Source organism: Podarcis cretensis (assembly GCF_951804945.1).
Source record: "Podarcis cretensis genome assembly, chromosome: 1".
Taxonomy (NCBI): Eukaryota; Metazoa; Chordata; class Lepidosauria; order Squamata; family Lacertidae; genus Podarcis; species Podarcis cretensis.
Window position 1 is genome coordinate 80,992,095 of NC_137170.1, and position 20,833 is coordinate 81,012,927.

At 41.3% G+C, this 20,833-nt stretch overlaps 1 protein-coding gene across 1 annotated transcript in view; it reads left to right on the forward strand.

Annotated features, from left to right (window-relative positions):
- Nucleotides 1–20,833, forward strand: part of IGHMBP2 (immunoglobulin mu DNA binding protein 2) — a 70,759-nt gene that overhangs the window by 36,138 nt on the left and 13,788 nt on the right. The window contains exons 9-12 of the mRNA XM_079991285.1: nt 4,571–4,753; nt 14,650–14,768; nt 18,492–18,586; nt 18,724–18,847. Of these exons, the coding sequence (XP_079847411.1) occupies nt 4,571–4,753; nt 14,650–14,768; nt 18,492–18,586; nt 18,724–18,847 (521 nt within the window). The remainder of the gene's footprint in view (nt 1–4,570; nt 4,754–14,649; nt 14,769–18,491; nt 18,587–18,723; nt 18,848–20,833) is intronic.

Genomic DNA, 20,833 nt, shown 5'->3' on the forward strand with positions numbered 1-20,833 from the left:
GCTAATACTTTTTTATATAAACCCCTTACATTGGTGCTTCAACTGTACTGACCCAATTTCTATGAGCGTGCAAAGCTGAGTATATGTGGCCTTGTTGAGCAAGTATCAGATGTTCAAATGCGGCACGAAATAAGGCACCCTTGAAATCTCCAAGCTAACCAGGCAGTTAGTCCAAATGTATCTTACAAACAGGGGCTTCACTGGATGAAGATGAATGCATGTAAGATGTGCACCATGATGTCCACTTCCATGCTGCCAGCTTTTCATACGCTCTTCTCTCCCCTATTTGTATGCTGGGAAGTTACTCACTGCTGTACTTTTATATGGGGGAGTCATTTGACTTGCAGAGCTGGAAGGCACTCTGAGATTCATCTAGTCCAACCCCCTGCAATGGCCAGCTGCTGGAACACGCAGCTGTCCCATACAAGGATTGAACCTGCAACCTTGGCATCATCAGCACCACACTCTAACCCACTGAACTATCCAGGCTGGTGATCAAAACTCTGACATTCTAATCTTAATTTCTCTTATTTCATGGAAGCGACCAAGAAACTCTGGATAGTGGGCAGAAAAGTTTTGGTTGAGGAAACGTTCTAGTTTTGGTGTGTTTAATGGCTCTGAGTTTTATGGTCACTTAATGCCGTGGTTTACAGCATGCTGTCATCTGCTTTAGGCCTGCTTCATATATTGTAATTTTCCTGCCCAGAGGAAACATACATCTCCCATAGTGTTTGAAGCAGGTTTAAAGTTTATTTCTTCGCATTTCAGATATAATGGCAAATGTGTATTTTTTGCATGAAACTTGCAAATGCCGTGTGGGAAGTGGTCTTTGGATGACTGGGAGCAGAGTGGGAGGAAGATTTAATGCAGAATGCCCTGTATATAGCTAATCTTGCATATTGGCTATTTAGTTGCCTTAATGTGTTATTCATAAAGTTTATTTTAAACTTAAAAATTAATTTATAAAATGTTTTAAAAGTGGTGTGGGTTGTTTGTCATTCCCCCCTGTGCCTTTGCACTCACTATTTCTGCCTTCTTCATGCTTCCTGTAGATCCAAGAGTCTTCAGTATCTCTTGGGTAGTGGTTTTGGGATGTATAGAGGGTTTTTATAACCTCCTACATGTTGGATAATGCTGGTAGTTTTATTAATTCAACCTATTAAACAGTACAAAGTTGATCGTAATGTTTTAAAACACAGCTATACATTTGCTTCTCTTTTATTGATTGACATTGCCGGCATCATTAAAGATGTATAGTTTGTAATTGATCAGTCCAGTCACCGGGTTGCATGAGCTGTGCTCTTCTTGCACATGGGTGTTTGCGAAAAGTGAATTCTCTCTTTTCTTCCCCACTGCAACCCCCAGGGGATCCACAGAGATCTCCTGAGATGTGGGCTGGGGGAAAAGAGAAGCTTTCATAAGCTGCCTCTGCTCAGCTTCCCACTCCCACTGCAACCCCTCACTTTACATCCCAGGCCTTTCTTGATGTTCTCTCAACTTCCAAGGGGGCTGGCGCTAGAGCAGCAGAGGCACTGGTGTTTTGTGGTTTTCTGTTTCCTCTGCTGGGACACTGGCAATATTTTAGGCCTCCTTTCACAAAACAAGTTACTCATTGCTGTTTATAGCCTGTTCTTTTCATGGGAGCTCATTTTGAGTGTCTCTAATCAAAATTTGGAAGCTCCCAAAGCTAGAGGAAACTGCTTTGGAGGGGTTTCTCTGGGGCTCAGAAGTTGGCCTGGAAGTTCAGCATTACAAACATGGCTTGAGCATACCAGCAAAAAATGTGCTATGACCTCAGAGTCTGACTCCCCGTCTTCAAGGGATGGTGCCATGGACTTGGAGGAAGAACCAGAGGGTCAGAAGGAATTGTGTGCTCTCTACTGCTCCAGTAAATCTAGCAAAGGAAAAGGCCATTCTGCCAACACCTCTCTGGCCTGAGGAAGTAGCACTGACACCCTCCAGCTCTGAAGACTCCAGTCCAGAAGCTCCAACAAAACCACTGTGTTGTATCCAATGCTAGTCTTCCTCAAAGTACACCCACTGAAAATAATGGGCATGACTCACTTAGGCCTATTAATTTCAGTGGGCTTACTCAGAGTATAACTTAGTTGGCTACAACCCATTTTCCTGCCCCACGTCATTGGAATCTTATTGCTGCTGGAACAGACAAAGCTACTATAACCAGAAGAGCTTCACCCATTGGGTGAGTAGGTGTGGTGAGGGACACACAAGCACCCAGATGGAGCTGTGGCTTTATTTAATGCTTAGCCCGGGTTTATCTATTGCCTAAGCAACATTCTAACCTAGCTTCACTTTGAACTCTGCATGGAGCTGTCCATCCTAGACTTAACTTGGCCATGTCAAGAGCCACCATGCAGAACACAATGGAAGTATTGTGGTGTGCAATTCATGCCGTCAAAATAGTGCTTTGATTGCTAGTTGCAATACTGCTTGCAACCCAAGAGACACGTTTGTTTCCAAAGTATATATTCATTGCTTCAGTGGTGCTGAAAATTGAGAATTGATCTCATCACTTGGCCTTGCTACATCCGTTTGTGATAATGTTGTATTGAAGGTTGTTTGTCTGTTTTCCACCACCCACACACTTTTGCACCATTTCAGGATAATCATTCAGGACCACTCTTGGAGAAAACACAAGAAACCTTGTTATTTTCCCAGGAGATTCTCTCCTGCTCCTGTCTCTCAGTCTGTGATTATCTTTCATAATTAGATAAAACCTTGATATGTTGTTGTTACCAGCTCATTGAGGAAATTGCTTTTTTAAAAATCTACATTAGAAATAATTGTTGAGAACAATCTTGGCTTTGAATTTCAAGGGCGTTGTGGACCACTTTAAAATGCCTCATTTGCTAGACACACTTCCTTAGACAGACATTCCTTAGGCAGACAAACTTCCTTAGACAGACAATGTGGGTGCATTGGTCCATAGCCATTGTTTATTCTGCTCTTGCAGACATCGGACATTTGAGGAGATCAAAGAATTGTTTCTTGCTTAATCTTTGCAAAATCAGCAGTTATTGACAATAACTAGTGGTGAAATAATGCCACCTTTTATTAAAAGGTGAAATATCTCTCTATTTATTCACCATATAGCCTGTTATTGGCCTCTGTAGTGGGTTGTACAATATATTGGAAATGGCCGTGTTTGTGTACACAGGAGTTTTATTGGAGGCCCATGGTGAGCTCTATTGCCTCTCCAACATTTTATGAGAGTCCATTAAAAAAAGATACTTTAGACTGAGCATTTACTGCCTGACTTAAAACAAAGGGTTTTTAACTGTGCCAGATGACTATAGGCTTGCTTCTTATTTCTTGGACCTGATTAGGAAGGCATTTTCTAATATAGGTGTGGAGAAACCCCAGGGGCTGCAGTTGCCAGGGTGCTGCATGTACCAGATCCATGCAGACACCAATGGTTTTTCCCATCCTTTTTTGTCACACAGGATCAACACCATTTTCATACCATTTCAGTTGCTGAATGGCAAGCTGTTCTTTTTTAAAATTCTAGAGCGTTTAAAAGCAGTTTGGGGACCTAGGCAGAAGAAAGTGGAAGAGGAGCTGCTGTGTTTAAAAATGAATTGAAAACTCTGGTGTTCACAGGCTTTTCCAGTAGACCTACTGGTTTGGGGCTCTTGAAATCTGGCTAATCCATCAACTCTTGTTGTCGAATAGATCATACACCAATAAATAGGTGCCTTGTCTTATTTGACCAACTTAATCTATTTATTTACATTTGTGTCCTGTCTTTTCTCCATGGAACAGTTTCCATTTAAATACTGGCCAAGTCCAGATCTGCTGAGCTTCAGGATGTAAATTGCCCAGGATAAAAGTGGCAAAGTTTCTGTCTAGAGTGCTTACAGTATAAGGCTACACTCCAGAATAGTATTTGTCAGTATTGGTGGGGCAGCACCTCTCATTTGACCTCTAGTCAGTTACATCACTCCTGCTTACCAGCAGGGGGAGGCAGCCACAAGACCCGTGTGGTGCAAACTCACCAGCAGGAGGGCTGAATTGACTCAGCCCATGATTTGCACCTCATCCATCCCCTCTAAGCAGCAGCCATGTGACAGACCACAGGTCAGGTGCATGGCAGTGCCCTGCCTTACTGCTGTCTACTGATATTTGGGGTCTTATGTACCATTGACTATAATAAGGCATTATGAGCTAGGGGAAGAAGTCCTCCCATTATTCCTAGGTTAACACATCTCTAAATAGGACTTTAGCATGTCTTAAGTGTGGGAATCTGGAGCATTTTGGAGCAAATTGGCTGAGATTCAGACGGCTGTACATGCAGCTTTTTGTGAGTAGTGGAGGCAAAAAAACTGCAGGTGCAAGCAAACACTGGGAAATCCCCAACTGCGCTTTTGAGTATTCACTTATTGGAATACAGCTGTTATTTATAATAGCCGTCATAACATTTTTCTATACATATCTGAGACACACACATGTGATAAAGGTGGCAGTGGCTCTCTTTGCAATTTTCTTAATAAATTTGCTCTTTCTCTTTGTTTGGAGGACCTTGCTAATTGCTTTCTCTCTGTCGGTGCAGGGCTGCCACAGAGGGTCTTTCTCTCAGTTTAATGGAACGGCTGATTCAGAAATATGATGACCATGTTGTGAAGATGCTCACGGTGCAGTACCGAATGCACCAGACCATCATGCAGTGGGCTTCCACTGAGATGTACGGCGGCCGCCTCTCGGCTCACTGCTCCGTTGCGCAACATTTACTGAGGTAAGTGACACTGTGCCTGCTTGCTTGTTGTTTCTCCTGACTCTAAACATTTTCAGTGCGGATTGACATTGTCAATTAATATTGATGGAGAATATGCAGGGTTTTCTGCTATCTGCAATTATCCTTTTTTCTTTTTCTTTTTGCCTCTATTTTAGCAAACCAGGGTGGGTGTTTTTTTATCGTCTTTCATTTAGCAAATATTGATCTTGGTTTTCCCTGCACTGGTTGCAGAATAGATTTATGTGCAGTTCTGTTTTTTTTTTTTTAATTTAAGTAAAGCAAAGTTATATAGCAACCAGTTATATCTTGTGGGCCTGATTTTGCAGTCACTGTGGGCCCAATGGCTTGCACATACCCAGCCGAAGTCTTTGGGGTTGAAATAGCTGGCCCTCGTACCACAACGATTTTTGAAACTAAGATTCAAGGGCAGTTTGCTATCTGGGTATTTTTATTTTGTTTTTGGTGGGTGGGGATAAGAAGTAGTAGAAAACAAGTTTAGAGCCCTCTTGGGTACTTGGAGCCTATTCCATGTCTCTTTGAGTCTTAGCCTTTGATTCCAATGCCCAGTGCAGGCATAATAATATTACCGATTGCTTAAAAAAATTGGGAGCATGTCGTGCACACTCATCTATGGAATGAGGAATATCCCTCTATGGAATGTCACTCTAATCTTTCACTGTTGGGTGTGATGTTGTTTGTTCAACAAATGAGTAAGTCTTTTTTAGATGATCTTTATATGCAGCATCATCCGTGTGCATAGCACTTCACGGATTACATGTCAAGGGGAGGAGAAAAGGGACAGGGCTAAACAGGGAACAATATCTGATTGTTTTAGTTACGAGGTTAGGGTTAGGTGCAAGCTGGGTGATGGCAGGGCATGGGAACCAGGCAGTTGTTCCAAACATAATACGTAATTTTTTAAACTTATAAAACTATATGAAACAAACAAACAAACCCAAAGCGTATGCAGTATATTGAAAGATCCAGTTTTTAAAAGGCTGCTAATATGAAACTTCACTGTGAGTTGGGCTCATATTGGCCATAATCTGTTATATCCACTGGTAGCCACTGGAAATTGCTGTCAGCAGTGCTCAGAATGGAGTACTTGAATTTTTATCTTTGCAACCACTAAAATGCAAAACATAGCAGGACTACAAACAGAGCCTTATCTTTGTGTAAAAGAAAGAAAGAAAATAGAGTAGTTAGTATTCAGGGAACACTTACATCAGGATAATATGGATTTTTTTATATATAAAGAAACTCACATTATGGATTTAAATCACCAAGAAGATAATTTCAGTATGCAATATTGATCGCAATTGCAGTGAAATACTTTCTAAGGGCTGAAAGAAATGGTCAACAATAAAAAATGAATTATTGTTTTGAATGAAGGAAGATGTTACACTCTTCAGTTAGGGTTTAATGCTGCAGCAAATTGAAGGCTGCATAAATTCTCACTGACTTCATTGAGTTCCAGAGCAACCTCTTAACCTGAAATATTCTCCCTTTCCCCATGCTGTAGGCTAAGAAAAGGGGAGACCAGTCTTCTAGAGTTCTAAGATTCCCACACAAACCAAGTTGTAAAGCTTGGGTACCAAATGGTAATAATCCTAGGTTAGCTAAAGTGGTTACCTCCAGATGTTGCCGAACTCCATCTCTCATCATCCCCATCCAGCATAGTCAATGGTCAGAGATGATGGGAGCTGTAGTCCAGCAACATGTGGAGGGTCACCGGTTCCCTGCCCTTGTGCGAATCAATATTCTCCTCCTGCCCCCAGCATTCTATTTTTAAAGTCTTAGTTATTTCATTGAGAGAGTTACAGATGAGTTTAAGTATCTCCAGTTGAATTAAGTGATACCATACAACCTGATTCTGTACATATTTGCACAGAGGTTTATGCTTTTACATTCAGTGAACCTGCTTCTAGGTAAGTGTACAGAGAAGGCTTAACTTTTACAGGATCTCGCACTTGGTTTTCAGTTTTTCCAGGCGGAAATTATTTTCCTGAGGTTGGGGGAGGATGCTGTTTGCATTTGGCGTCATTTTAGTCTTGGTAGCCGCAGCAAGGTGTCTCCCTGTTGTCAGTTAATGAAAGTAGAAGGAGCCCACCTTGCTTTATAATTTTTATTCTGCTTATTGTGAACTGCCTTGGGTAAGCATGATTGGAAAGAACAGCACAGGCAAATTAACAATGCTGCTTTGCTTGACACTGGTTAAAAGTGCTGATAATGTTCTTTTAAATTTTTTAAACAAAATGGGCTTGAGTTTTTAAGACAGATAACTGAAGAGGCTGCTCACTGTATATAGGAAAAATACACATTACAGTATGTGGTATTAGCAAGGAAGGAATTAATAATGGAGTGGTTTCCTTTGGGTTGCTCTGTAGGTCAGATGTAATGAATGTAGTGGCTCTTTTCCTCTCTTTCCTCTCTTACCCCTATGCCTCATACTCTTAGTGGAATTGCTGAGATGTAATGTTTAAAGATATTCTACCTTATTTTGTCCTTTGTTTTTGGAACACTTATATAGAGTCAGACTGCATGCTATCTTTAGTCAGATTTGGGGGGGGGGGGCTTTCAGTGTCTCTTGCTCTGGGTGCTTTCAGAGATAACTATAAATTGTCATGGTGGTGCCCTGATTTGAAGATTGTTTAATTATTCATTTTATTGTTTTCCTTATCCCTTGTTTAATTCCTTTTTTATTCTTCATTCTGCCTTTTACTTTTGGTGGTTTTGTATAAGTAGTATTTTTAGGATTTGAATTTGCAAATGTGATTTGTTGTGTACCTTTTGAGCAATCACCTTTGCCCATAGGCAATAAATGATTTGACCTGGACCCTAATTATAGCAGGTGTATGTGCCTATGTGAGGTATGGCTGGAATTTAAAGGAATAATTATTCATAGCATTAAGGAAACTCTTGCTAAGCTAATAAGGAAAGTACCTCTTCTGTTGTACTACTTTTATTGGTCAAAAAAAAGATTAATGGACATCAGATCACAGCAAGGCAGGACTGCATGATTAACCAAGGGCAAATCATGCAAAATTCATTTGGCACATGGGCAGCTTTGGGCTGCTGTCACAAATTCACATTTGTGCATGAAATCTGTACTTGATATGTTGGTGGCTAAAAGAAAAGAATCTGCCTCTGCTCTTGGCCAGAGGGCGGTAATGAGGGTTTCTTCCTGACAACAAGGGTGAGAGCTTTCTCAAAGCTTCTCCCCTACTAATTTCTGAGGGAGCAACACGCCATTCACCAGTGCAGTCAACACCGCAGCATTTCGAATTATCATGTGGCCTTGTTTTGCTGATTCTTCCCTGGCTTCCTCTGAGTGCTGAGATATGAAGGCTCATAGTAATTTGAGAGGCTCGTATCTTGGTGGATTTCAGGCATATTGAGAATTCAGCCTTCATTGTATATACATGTTATTAATGAATCTGAGAAGAATATTTGGCTCTACACCTTGTAAGGCACTGCTAGATCCAGCACATAAGAATGAAAGAACTTCCTTGTCAAACAGCTTTTATGCTTATCATATATCTTATTTTAAGATTTAAGGAATATGTTGTTTGGGATATGCTGAACACCAAGACCAAGGGAGTGCAAAACCAAGAAAATGCTTCTGTCAATGGTAATACATAAGTCTTAAATTTTCTCACAGCAGCACCTGGATTAGTAACCCAAACTCCTGTCTTTAGGATGTGCTTGGACCCCAAATTAGCAAGTATTCCCTCAGTTCTCCCTTCCATCCCTCAGTTCTTGCTGCTGATGTCATGAAAACCACTTTGCCATCATAACAGTTCCGTTAATGCCATGCAAGCTTTGTTTAAATTTACTTGCAGAAGAAGAAAACTGGTGCATGTATCAGTATGATTTTCTGTGGCCGAAACCATTTTCAGTATAGAAGATGGATCTGAAAGCAGCCCGTAATTGGCAAACATTGAAAGTCTCAGCATTGTGATGGCTCTGTCTTTCGGCCAATGTGTGTGGGCTGTTCTGCAGCTGAGGCATTGCAGCACAAGAAAAATAGGGGAATGCTGAAATATTTATGCTGAAATAATCAGCAGTTGCTTAATACTTTAAACACAGAACAAAGGATAGGTTACCTGGGGCCTGCAGGAAAAAATGCAAGCGAGAGGCTTCCAGAGGATTTTAGTTTGAAACTAGAAACATAGGAAGCTGACTTATATAGAGTCAGACCATTGGTCCATCGGGCTCAGTATTGTTGACCCTGTTTGGCAGCAGATCTCCAGAGTTTAGGTCAGGATTCTTTCCCAGCTCTATCTAAAGATGTAAGGAATTGAATCTGGGACCTTCCAGATGCAAAGCAGATGCTCTTCCACTGACTTTCCAGGCCTTTCCAAAGTAATCTTCTGAACAAGAGCATCTTGTAGCACATGCAGAGTGTCTTTCCTCCCAGGCAGCCAAAGCCATCTTCCAGATGTCTGGAACTGGGGGTTGGATGATTAGGACTGACAACATAACCTCCAAGCAAGTACAAGAGTCCTGATGCACTTCTAGTTTAAACTAAAATAAGTAGCAGTTGGAGGGATTACTCTATTTTCAGGCTTTTGCATTTATATATAGATCTCCAAGCCTGTTCTTCCAGCCCCCAGCTTTTCTCAGAAGGAAATGTGATTTTTCTCTCCATTAGAATACTGTACTTATGCAGCAGATTATCTTTAGAAGTGGCATTCACAAAAACACTCAAATCAGGACTATTATTGAGAAATGAAAGTAACCTGCTGTCATCCTGAACCACAAAAGTAGTATCCTTAATGGTGCCCTTGAAGAAGACACTTTGCTTAGCAGGTGTGCACTAAGAGGAGACCTAGGAAAGTAAAAATAGAAAATCTGAGCAACTGAAGACTCTTGACTTTTTCCAAAACAAACTTTAGGAAGTATGATCATTTTCATATGATAAGGACATGATTTAATTATGCACGGCCTGACGTGGTAATCATGTAATGTTGCAGCACATTTTGATGATTTAAATAAAATGGACCACCTTGAAAAGAAGATGGAAGCTCTGAAACGAGGGAGAAATGAGAATCAGTTACTAGATGTTCCTTATTGAGCACTAGATAAAATGAAATTTAAATAAAACATTGTGAAAATAGATTCCCTTTATTCTACCTGTGTAAATTAGAAACTATTCCAAACCATACTGGCATCTCAATAATAATGATAACGAGCACTTGTTGAAGACTTTCATCTCAAAGGAAGCTTGGGTTGCAATCCTAAACATGTTGAATTGGAGGCCATCCAATTTTTTTAAATTTTTTTTTTTTTTGGATGGCATGCATATTTGTGGTACAACAAGGTTAAGGTTCATAAAGGTTTTAAAAACCATATTGTCAGGAAAGCATTGTATAATGTCTGGATTAAATATAAAGATTTGCTGGAGAACAAAACTCCAAGGTGGCTGTCACCAATGGAGGCAAAAGCTTTGAAAAAACTTAATATGGAGGCCAAATGGCCAAAGTATTGCGAAATTCTAGAACAGGAGGGCGATAAGTGGAAATTGCAGAGTTTTGAGAACTTAAAAGATAAAGTCCGAGACTGGCTTCATTATCAAATACTGGAGGTCTTTAAGTTGGACAGGAAAATTGGCTTTCAGGTGGAAAAATCAAAACTGGAAACAGAGTTGTTAGAATCCAAAACTAAGAATTTGTCAAAAATGTATAACTTGCTGTTGAAATGGAATACACAGGATGAAACTGTTAAATCAGCTATGATTAAGTGGGCACAAGATATTGGTCATAACATTATGTTTGCTGACTGGGAAAGGTTGTGGACCACCGGTATGAAATTCACGGCATGTAATGCCTTGAGAGAAAATATTATGAAAATGATCTATAGGTGGTACATGACCCCAGTCAAGCTTGCAAAAATTTACCGCTTATCAGACAACAAATGTTGGAAATGTAAAGAAAATGAAGGTACATTCTTTCACCTGTGGTGGACATGCCCAAGGATTAAGGCTTTCTGGGAAATGATCTATAATGAAATGAAAAAGGTATTTAAATATACCTTCTTGAAGAAACCAGAGGCCTTTCTCCTGGGTATGGTTAGCCATGTGGTGTTAAAGAAGGATAGAACTTTTTTTATGTATGCCACAACAGCAGCAAGGATACTCATCGCAAAGTATTGGAAGACATCAGATCTACCCACTCTGGAAGAATGGCAGATGAAGATGACAGACTATATGGGACTGGCAGAGATGACTGGCAGAATCCGAGACCAGGACAAAGAGACAGTGGAAGAAGATTGGAAGAAGTTCAAAGACTATCTTAATAAATATTATAAAATTAATGAAGGCTAAAAAGATTTGGGTTTAAAAATTAGTGGTTTGCAGGGGCGTTGATTAAGGAAAATGAATAGAATTATTAAAAACTATGGGAAAAATGGGAAGGGATTTGCTGATAAGATAAATGAGATTAGAATACAGAAGGGAGAGGTGTGAGGAGGTCGGTGAAATTAGGTTTAGAAAATAAGATTTGAATTTATGCTTGTTTTTGATTTGTTTGTTGGTTTATGTATGTTTTTATTGTTGTTTGTGTCTGTGTTTATATGTGTTGATTCAAAACTTTAATAAATATCATTTTTTTAAAAAATACATGTTGAATTGGAGGAATGTGGACTCTATTTTCAAGAAAAATGATTAGAGTTGGGCTGTTGCTGGAGGCTGAAACTAACGGACTTTGCAGAATTAGATAAAATGACTGGAAAAATTAGATACCAGAAAGATCACAAGTTCACCCAGGACTGGAAAAAGTTTACGATTTATCTGGAAAATATTTGTGATGAACAGACAACGCTAGTTGGATTTAAAGAGGCTTTGTGATGAGAAAGGGTATTGTAAAGAGAAAATGAGATGTAAGGATATTAAAACTGGCAATATATTATAAAGGAAATGCGGATCAAATATAAAAACATGAGGATTGTAGGAGGAGCTGGTGGAAGTCAAAAACTTGTAAATTGTTGAATATGGTTGTGTTTGAACGATTTGTAAAAGAAAAATCTTTAAAAAATTAATAAAAAAAAAACAAAACCTAAAGCTGGAATTTGGCACACGGAAACCCCATGGCGGTAGGGCCAGATTTAGGTTTGATGAGGCCCTCAGCTACTGTAGGTAATGGGGCCCTTTATATGTCCAGCTCTCCTTTGTCAACAACAAATTGTCGCTGTTTTTTGTGTGGAATATATGCTATATGGTAATTTATGGACCTAATAGGTATCTAAAGCCAACTGCACAGAACAAAATATGTATTTCATCAAAGCAATTGTTGAACTGAAATACAATTAAGAAGTATATTAAAAAAAAAAAAAAGAGTTGGGCTGTTGGAGCACATTTTCTCCAAGCAGAATGAAAAGTTAACAAAACAATTGCAAATAATTTGGGGAAACCCAAAGTTATTGTCCTAGAACTATAATTCTGGGTTCTGTTCTTACGCTGATACAACCCAAGTAAAAAATTGAATTGTTAATTTTCCACAATGGCAAATCTTGGCTCCACGAATTTACACTGGAACCCTTAAAGGTTTTCATTTATGTTCCGCAGTAATGAATGCAAGTAAACAACTTTGATTCTCAAATGCGGATTATTAATACGGCTTTGTGAAGTACAAAACTTATGTTAAGCCAACGTTGTATTTGAGGTTATCAAGATTGTGCTTTGTGCCTTTTTCTAATATTGCAGCTGTCAGAACATTGTCTCTTGTAATACATCAAAGGGCACTTCCTTTTGGCTCCAAGTGCTAAAATGTACAAGCATCTGCACTGTAGAATCTTGCATCTGTAATTTGGCTCTTTGACACTACATGCGCTTTTGTCTTCTACTTTCTGTATTTTCATTGATGCTACTGAAAGTTGTGTTGCCATTACAGACAGGAGTTTTAAAGAATTTTTTGTTTAGAATTTTGAAGGGAGAGCAGGAGATAGGTTTAAAGGCACAGTTGTTTTCACCTTGTATCCATGACTTTTTTAAATCCATGACTTTTTTTACTGTATGTTTCTAGATTTTGCAGAGATATGTTTTTTGAATGTGATGGCAAATGTACTGAAGGAATTGAAACCTTGAGACAAGAAAATAAAGACCAAATTCATTAGCTGACTTTCAATAGGCTGGATCCAGGCTAAGGCTGTAGACCTGAACACACAGGAAAGCAAGTCCTGTTTGAATTCAGTAGAACTTCTGAGTAGACATGTGTAGGATTGCACTGTTAGTTGCATTCTCTTCCTATTGAAATCTATGGAACTGAAATTACAACCACCTATGGAACTGAAATTATGACCAGCTTGTCCCATTGATTTCAGTGGGATCGAAGTTCAAATTCCTTACCTGGATCCAAACCATTGTTTCTAAACCCATCTATTAAAATTTGCCCTAGCCTGATTCAAATATTTTATACTTGAGGGTTACAGGTTGCAGTTTCTGAATGTCTGAAAAACAAGTGGGCAAAAAACCCAGAAAAAGCGCAGCGCATGTGTGTGTTGCTTATTTTGCATTAACATCTCCTAATAACTCATGTAAATATTTTGAGGGTGAATTATAAGTAAAACGTGGTTGAAAGAATGATCAAAGTTATTGGCTTGCCTCTTTTTTGGCTTCATGGAATAAATGATCCCGTACATCAGACGTAGGAAAGCTGTGGCCCTCCAGATGTTGTTGAACTACAACTCCCATCAGCCCTTGTTATAGGCCAACAACACCTGGAGGACCACAGATTCCCCACACGTGCTGTACACAATAGCCAGCAAGGCTATTTATAGTTATTTTATTTACTTAGTACATTTATATCCCATCTTTTCCCATTATGGAACTCAAGGCAGCATACATGGCGTTCCCTGGCAGTCTCCCACCCATGCACTGACCCGACGCAAATCTGGCTAGCTTCAGCAAGGCGGCAGCATTATATGCCTCTAGACTATGCTCTGGGAGAATGTGAACTGTGAATGATCAAAGGTAGTTCTCAAATATGGCTGAAACACTTTGGAATTGCTTGTTTGTGCACACAGTAGTTGTAAACAGGTGTTGTGATCTCAGTGTAACAATCTCTCTAAATTTTATGCAAGTCTGCCAAGAGTACAGTATATATCCCTCTCTCCACAAACATGGCATCAAATACTAATTATGTGTGGCTCCCTGAGGAGAGCATTCTACAGGCAGGGTTCCACAACCAAAAAAGGTTAAATTTATGGTGACCTGGCTGAGCAGAGGCTTTGTTCCCTCCATCATTTGGCCCAATGGAATTATATGAAGTGACCCCAAGTGAGGTCCACTGCAAATGTATATTTGCAGGTCCCACTATCTGAACACAATGCATTCTCAGGAAATCGTTCATTAGGCAAGTGTTCACATAACAAGCAGATGATTGCCATTATTTCCTATGGGGAATCTAAGATTCGTCCAATCTCAATTTCTCTCTGGTTTCTGTCTCAAATTGCTGCAGCCAACCAGCAAAAGACAAAGGAAAAACTGCCCCCTGTCTGGTCTCTTCCGTCCCCTAATGTGTCTGAACTCTCTCCCTCCGTTCCTTTCTTCATGGTTGCCACCCAAAATGGCTGCCACTGACCAGCAAAACACAAACAAGTAAGGAAGTGGGTAAACTCTGGCTGCTTGGATATCTGAACCAGCTGTTTGTGTTACTAGGTTTGGGTATGATTCTTTGTGTTTCGATAACTGACATTTCAGATGACAAACATTCCGATAGTGGGACCTGCAGTCCCACAGAATGGAGGATTCTTCTGCTCTGTGGCCTGACCTATGGAGGTTCTGTGGAATAGTCTAGGTCAATTTGTGTTAGGATTCTAAAACAGAATAAATGTGCTGCTGTTTATACTCATGCTAGTTAAGGGTCATTAACTTATTGTTCTTTCTAATAACTTGTCAGGGACCTGCCAGGGGTGGCTTCCACAGAAGAAACTTGCATTCCATTGTTGCTTATTGATACAGCTGGCTGTGGCTTATTTGAGCTTGAGCTGGAAGATGAACAGTCTAAAGGAAATGAAGGTATTGTTGTTTTACCTGCTATGGTTCTCCACACTCCCACCCTGGAATCAGCGCCCCCCCCCAGCCTCCACATTTCAAGTTACATTATCCATGCATGTGCTGTAATTTCGACTGCTACTACATTAAAAAGGTTGCCTTGTGCCCGCGGTGTTGAAAGTGGTAGCCTTGGGGAGTTACTGAAGAATTTAGTTATGCTATTGGGATCTTGGCAACCACACATGGAAATGAATATGAATACATCCATGGAAAAATTTTGGGATGTCAAGGTTTAGACATGCTTCTTGTGGTCCTAAGATGGATGGATAGCCTGTGTAAGCCACCAGTACCTTTCAAAACTCCTTCAGTAGTAGAACAGTGCAATCTACATGGGCTGTACATTTGCTACAAAGTACCAATAAGTGCAGAGGTTTTCAACCTTTTTGAGTCCACAGCTCCCTTGACCAACTACATTCTTTCTGCGGCACCCCTATGGGACTCAGGAGCCCAGTTGTGTCCCCCCTTGCCTGCAGAGCTGGCAGCCTCTCCCCCTTTTTCAAACACCCTCCCTTGGGGAGTGTTCCCTCAGCCTCCTTTCCTTTCCTCTCCCCTCTCCTTAGGAGTCCTTTTGGCAGCCATTGCTGCTGCCCCTGGTCTCTGAGCTGCCCCACCCCACTGCAAAGAGAGGTGCCTCCTCACACTGCCCCACAGGAGTCTGGGAAGAGGATGCCCCCAGCCTTAGTGGCCCAACAGAGACTGGCTAAAATTGAATGTGAGGTCAGCACCTTACCTTGGGAGGCAGCAGTGGGTGCTGCTGGGCCTGCAAGATGGAAGGGCTCCCCTTCAGCACCAGGCACTTAGCTCCCAGGCAGGCCTTGCACAAAGCAAGGACAAGAGAGGCCAGCGCAGCACCTGTCTAGCTGGCCTCATACTTGTCTGCCAATTCCCAACAGCAAGGGTTGGTGGGCTGGCTAGCTGGGCTCCTTCACCCGCTTGCTTACTCCAAGGCCACCTCAGCTCCTGGCAACCAGCACTCCTTGACCAGCCCCTGAGGCACCATTCACCTGCAAAGCTTGTAGCCAGGGCTGCTGCAGCAAACAGCTATGCAAGCCTTTGGGAGGTAGAGACACGAGAGTTCATCAGAAGAGAGAGGGAAGGAAAGAGGGACAGAGGCCAGTGTTGCCTGCAGCACCCCTGACCATCAATCAAGGCACCCTAGGGTGCCACGGCACACTGGTTGAAAACCTCATTACCATGGATGTAGCAGAGGTCCAGCCAAATTATCAAGACCACAGTGTACTGTAACCAAACAGCAGGTGGAAAAACATGCAGCTGGAGAGGAAAATGGATTGTAGATAACTGACCATGGATGATGAAAATTTCCATTTGGATTCAACATCACTGCACTAGACAAGGTTTATAGAGCCACCTAGCAAAATACATCCTTCCCCAAAGACCTTGAATTCTCAAAAGCAAAAAGCAGGAGAATGAAAGATTATCTAGTTCAGCCTCATGGTCTAGGGTAAGATAATAAAGTACTTTAATGAAAGTTGACAGAGCTTAACAGGGCTGGACCAAGACATTTTACTCCCTGGGGCAAAAAGCAAGATGGTGCCCTTGCCCTGTACAAAGGCTGACTGGGCCAACAGCTGAATTCTATTTCAACACTGGTGACAGCATAGCATCCTTCACTTCTATCTGGAAACTGGTTAAGAGGAGTAGACAGGGGACTGCCACTGCTCTCTCTCTCATACATACACACACCCACACACACACCCCTCAGCATGTGCTGCCTGAGACAGTCATCTCACTTTGCCTAAAAGTAGGGCCTGTCCTGGAGCTGAGGAAGAAGGGCACTTGTGATGATTGTTGGATCAGACACCTGTGGTTTAAATAGCACTCTCGAATTGCAACACAAGCTCTGAAGCGATGGGCAAAGTCGTATGTTGTCAGCTTGAAGTGCTGGACTCTCCTGGTTCCCATATGGTTTGTTGGTACAGCTTAGCTGAGAGAGCTTTCAGTTCTAATTGCCTTGCCACATAGCACTTTGTCAGATCTCTCAGTGAACAAGGCACAGACGTTCACAGTTAATGGGTCAGAAAGTGCCTGACCATGTTGGTGGCATATACAGCAATTCTGCTAACAGAGAGAAAGGCCAGTTCTCTGAGCACAGAGAGTTCTGGAGTTATAAATCAGCCTAGCAACTGTTGTGAAGCTCTGTCTCTGTTGCTGAATAAATAGGAAGGTTTCCAGTCTCACTGAGCTCCAGTAGCAGTATTCATTTGGGAATTCTAGACTGCATTTAGGAGTGGGAAAGGGGTGTGCTCATGGACAGGCTTGAGAGCAGGGAGAGAGGTCACATCTAGAATGTGGGAATCTTCTTGAGATGATTGAGGGAGAGGGATGTTTACATGGTTTTCTCTCAATTGGGGGGAAAGACTCTTGAGAGCAGGGAAGCTCAAGTATGCATTAACTCTGGGATATTTTGCATGTTGTATCCCCATAGCATGGCTAATTCTTAGAAAGGCTATTTCATGCAGGAATTAAATATTACAGCCATTTGTAGGTTAGCATCCTGCCACAGTCCTATTCCATGCAGGGTTTCACTGTGAGCACATGCAGTACCCATCTTTGCATATGTTGCATGCACATTATGATCTCCACCAGGGGTAACTGATGTGGTGCCATCCAAATGTTGCCATGTTGTAACTGCCATCAACCTCAACTAGCCTGGACCTTGGTTGGGTATGATGGGAGTTGTAGTCCTACAGCTTCTCAAGGGCAATCAGCATTGACAACCCTTTATCCATAGTAAGAAATGGAAGTGCTGTCTATGTAGGAATTGCGTAATGTTTGAAGCAGCCCTTGTTGTCAGTACCAGCAAGTCTAATTCAGAAACATAGTGAAATGGGCACACAAATAAATAGGCACCAGCTTCCAAAGGCAAATAGCTGCAAGAGCCATGGTCTAAAATATGAATTCCCTAACCTATGCTGGATCAGTTCAAAGGCAGATTTCACTTCTTGGAATTGCGGTGGTGTTATCTTGGTGTTTTCAACACTGATCTTACTACCCTTGAGAATGTGAACTGTGATGTGTTGCTTGTATCTGACAGTGTTGTATGGAACTCATAACCATTTGCCCAGCTATTAAAGAAATCCATAAGGCATACAGCCTGTATTTGTAAATCATTTAAAAATATTTTTACCAACATAGCCATACTACTACTACTCCTCCTCCTCCTCCTACTCCATGCATGTTTCCCTTGTAAATTTCATTAAGGGATAATTTGAGAACTCTTTTGTCATATGAGGAGATGTAGGGCATCAAGTAGCTTGGTGAATGTTCGAACTATGGTCAGTTTCAGAACTTTATGATCCATGGCTTGAAGCTGCCTTGTTTAACTAACCAGTTTGTTCTAAATCGCAGTCTCTGGCTTGTACATAATGCTAAATCAGGAATCTTTGAAAGTGAAACTAAATGCTGCAAAAGTGTTTCTGGTATCCACGTGGGAAAAAGGAAGCACACAATCTCAAGTGTTTGCTTAGGTTCATTCTAATTTGTGCACATAGCTCTAAACCATGGCAAAACACTTTACTGATTGTAAAGACTTTTTTTTAAAGTGGCAAGTGAAAAGCAGCCTTTCACTATCATTGTCTGAATTGGATGCTTTTTAAGTGGAATCTGTCAACTTGTTCTAGGGTTAAATCGCTCATTCACAGCTAAGTTTTATTTTCCCCCTTCCAGGCGAAGCACGTCTTGCCAGCTTGCACGTTCAGGCTTTAGTGGAAGCCGGTGTTAAAGCAAGAGACATTGCTGTCATTGCTCCTTACAACCTCCAGGTGAGTGTGTCTGCCACGCTCTCAGAAGCACAACATTTCAAAGTAAAAAATTTAAAGCCCTGGGACTTTAGGATGAAGGGTGGGCAATAAATTGTAGTAATAACGTTTGTTGTCCTAGCAACGCCTTTGTTTTTCAGGTGGATATGCTAAGGGAGCTTTTGTGTCACAAGTACCCAGACCTGGAGATTAAATCAGTGGATGGCTTCCAAGGAAGAGAGAAGGAAGCTGTTGTCCTCTCTTTTGTAAGGTCCAACAGAAAAGGTACATAGGTTATAACCTAGAACCATATAGAACAAAAAGAAACTTAATTTGCCAGAATCGGGGAAACTGTTAAACTTGTGTGGTTTCAACTGGCTCCTTCTTTGGAACAAGGTGCTGACCTCTTCTACACATGCTCTCGGAATCAAAGGAGGTGCTTCCACGTGGTGTAATCACATCCTACAGGGGAGTACTTGGGAGTAGCATGACTATGAGGACAGTACCAGTTGCATGAATCATTAGCACCTTACCTCCTGGTTCATGTCCTAATGCATTGGCATCACCCAATTGTTTTAGCTAACATGATTGTGTTACTCCTGCAGCATGTATCACATCACATGGAAGTGGCTTCCACACTGCTGGGAGCCCACATGCAGGGAACCACTGTCACTTTTCCCAGAGCGGAAGATTCTCAATAATTAACTGCCCAATGGAAAAATAATTTATATAGCAAAACACTCTCCTTTTTGTCCAGAGAGCCTGGGAAGGGGTGTTTCCAAGCACAGGCTGAAAACTGGTGGCTAGCCACATATTCTAGTACAGGGCCAGTCCAATACATTTTGCTGCCTGAGGCAAAGGACAAGATGGCAGCCTCTCCATTCCACATCGCCACACACCAGCCTTTGCCACCTGCGGCGGCTGCCTCTCTCTGCCCAATAGTAGGACCAGGTCTGTTCTAACAGGCAGAGTGGTCTACCGGGGTTGATTTTTAAAACCAAACCAAACCTGTGGCTATTATTGTCATGGCTATTCACGCTGCTACTATTATTACTACTTAATATACAGGGTGATTCATAATGAAGTATACAGTTTCCATTACTGTATACTTCATTATGAATCACCTCGTATTATGTCTTAGAAATTAATTAAGAAAGAGTGGACTGTTAATTCAGGCACCTTTGGAGAAGACAGGCAGTCCTTCAGGTAAGCCAGTGCTAATTGCTGGATACTTGCCATCTGTCAGCTCTATTGTAGTGAGTACAACACAGTTGTCCACAGCTCTAAAAATTCCACACAGTAGCAAACCTGAACTGACCACAAACCTGTTGGGTGTGGGTCAAAAGCTAGCTTGTTTCCCAGGTATATTCCTTTTGGAAATACAACAAATATTTCATTACAGCTGGCAGCATCCTGCCCAACAAAATTGGGGACTGGAGCATGGTAGGTTCCGCTCAGAGCACATACTCTTTTCTGCTTTCATGGCACTAGGTAGAGGATAAAGAACACTGTGGTTGCTGAAGTCAAAGCAGTAAAACTTTTCCTTGCTACTTTTCTGCTATGTTCTTAAGTGAAGTTAGCAAATAGCAGCATGTTCCTCTATTATGATTTGTTATTATTTTCCAGATAATGCTTGTTAAGCACACATTGGCAACCTAATTCACTTTAAAGTACCTACAGGCTCTGTTCTGAAATGTTCTATGTCTTCAGATGGTAGCAACAAAAGCCTGCCCCCCTCATTTAGTTTTAATGTTTGTTTTTCTGCTTGTCTTCTGCTTAGCTGCAGGAGCAGGGGACTCAGCTACACCACCCAAGCTAGGCAGCTGAGCTGACTCAACTTGGCATTTGCTTTCTGTTGTTAGAGATCCTTGAGAAAATAACTGGAGATCAGAAATAGCTTCTGGAAAAGTCTCATATGTGTCTGTCATTTTTATCCATTGGCTCACACATGTGTGCTAGTTAATTGCATTTAAAAAATAGCATTCACTGTCTTTCCTTCTGACCTTTATGGAAGTTAGACTTGTGTCAATAACTAGGAAAAAGGAAAGTGTAACTGCAAGGCTCTGTGGGAGCTTTCGCTTCCTAATTTCTGCTGAAACAATGCAGTCCTGACCTATAGCTTAAGGCCAGTTCCATTGCAGACATGAACTTTAGACAGGTTTAGTTAATCAGCTTGGACCATCTGTATGAATATTACTGCTGTTCCGCTTCTGACAAATCACAGTGATGTGAATCATTAATGGGTATCTGTGGCTTGTGTGCCACATTAAG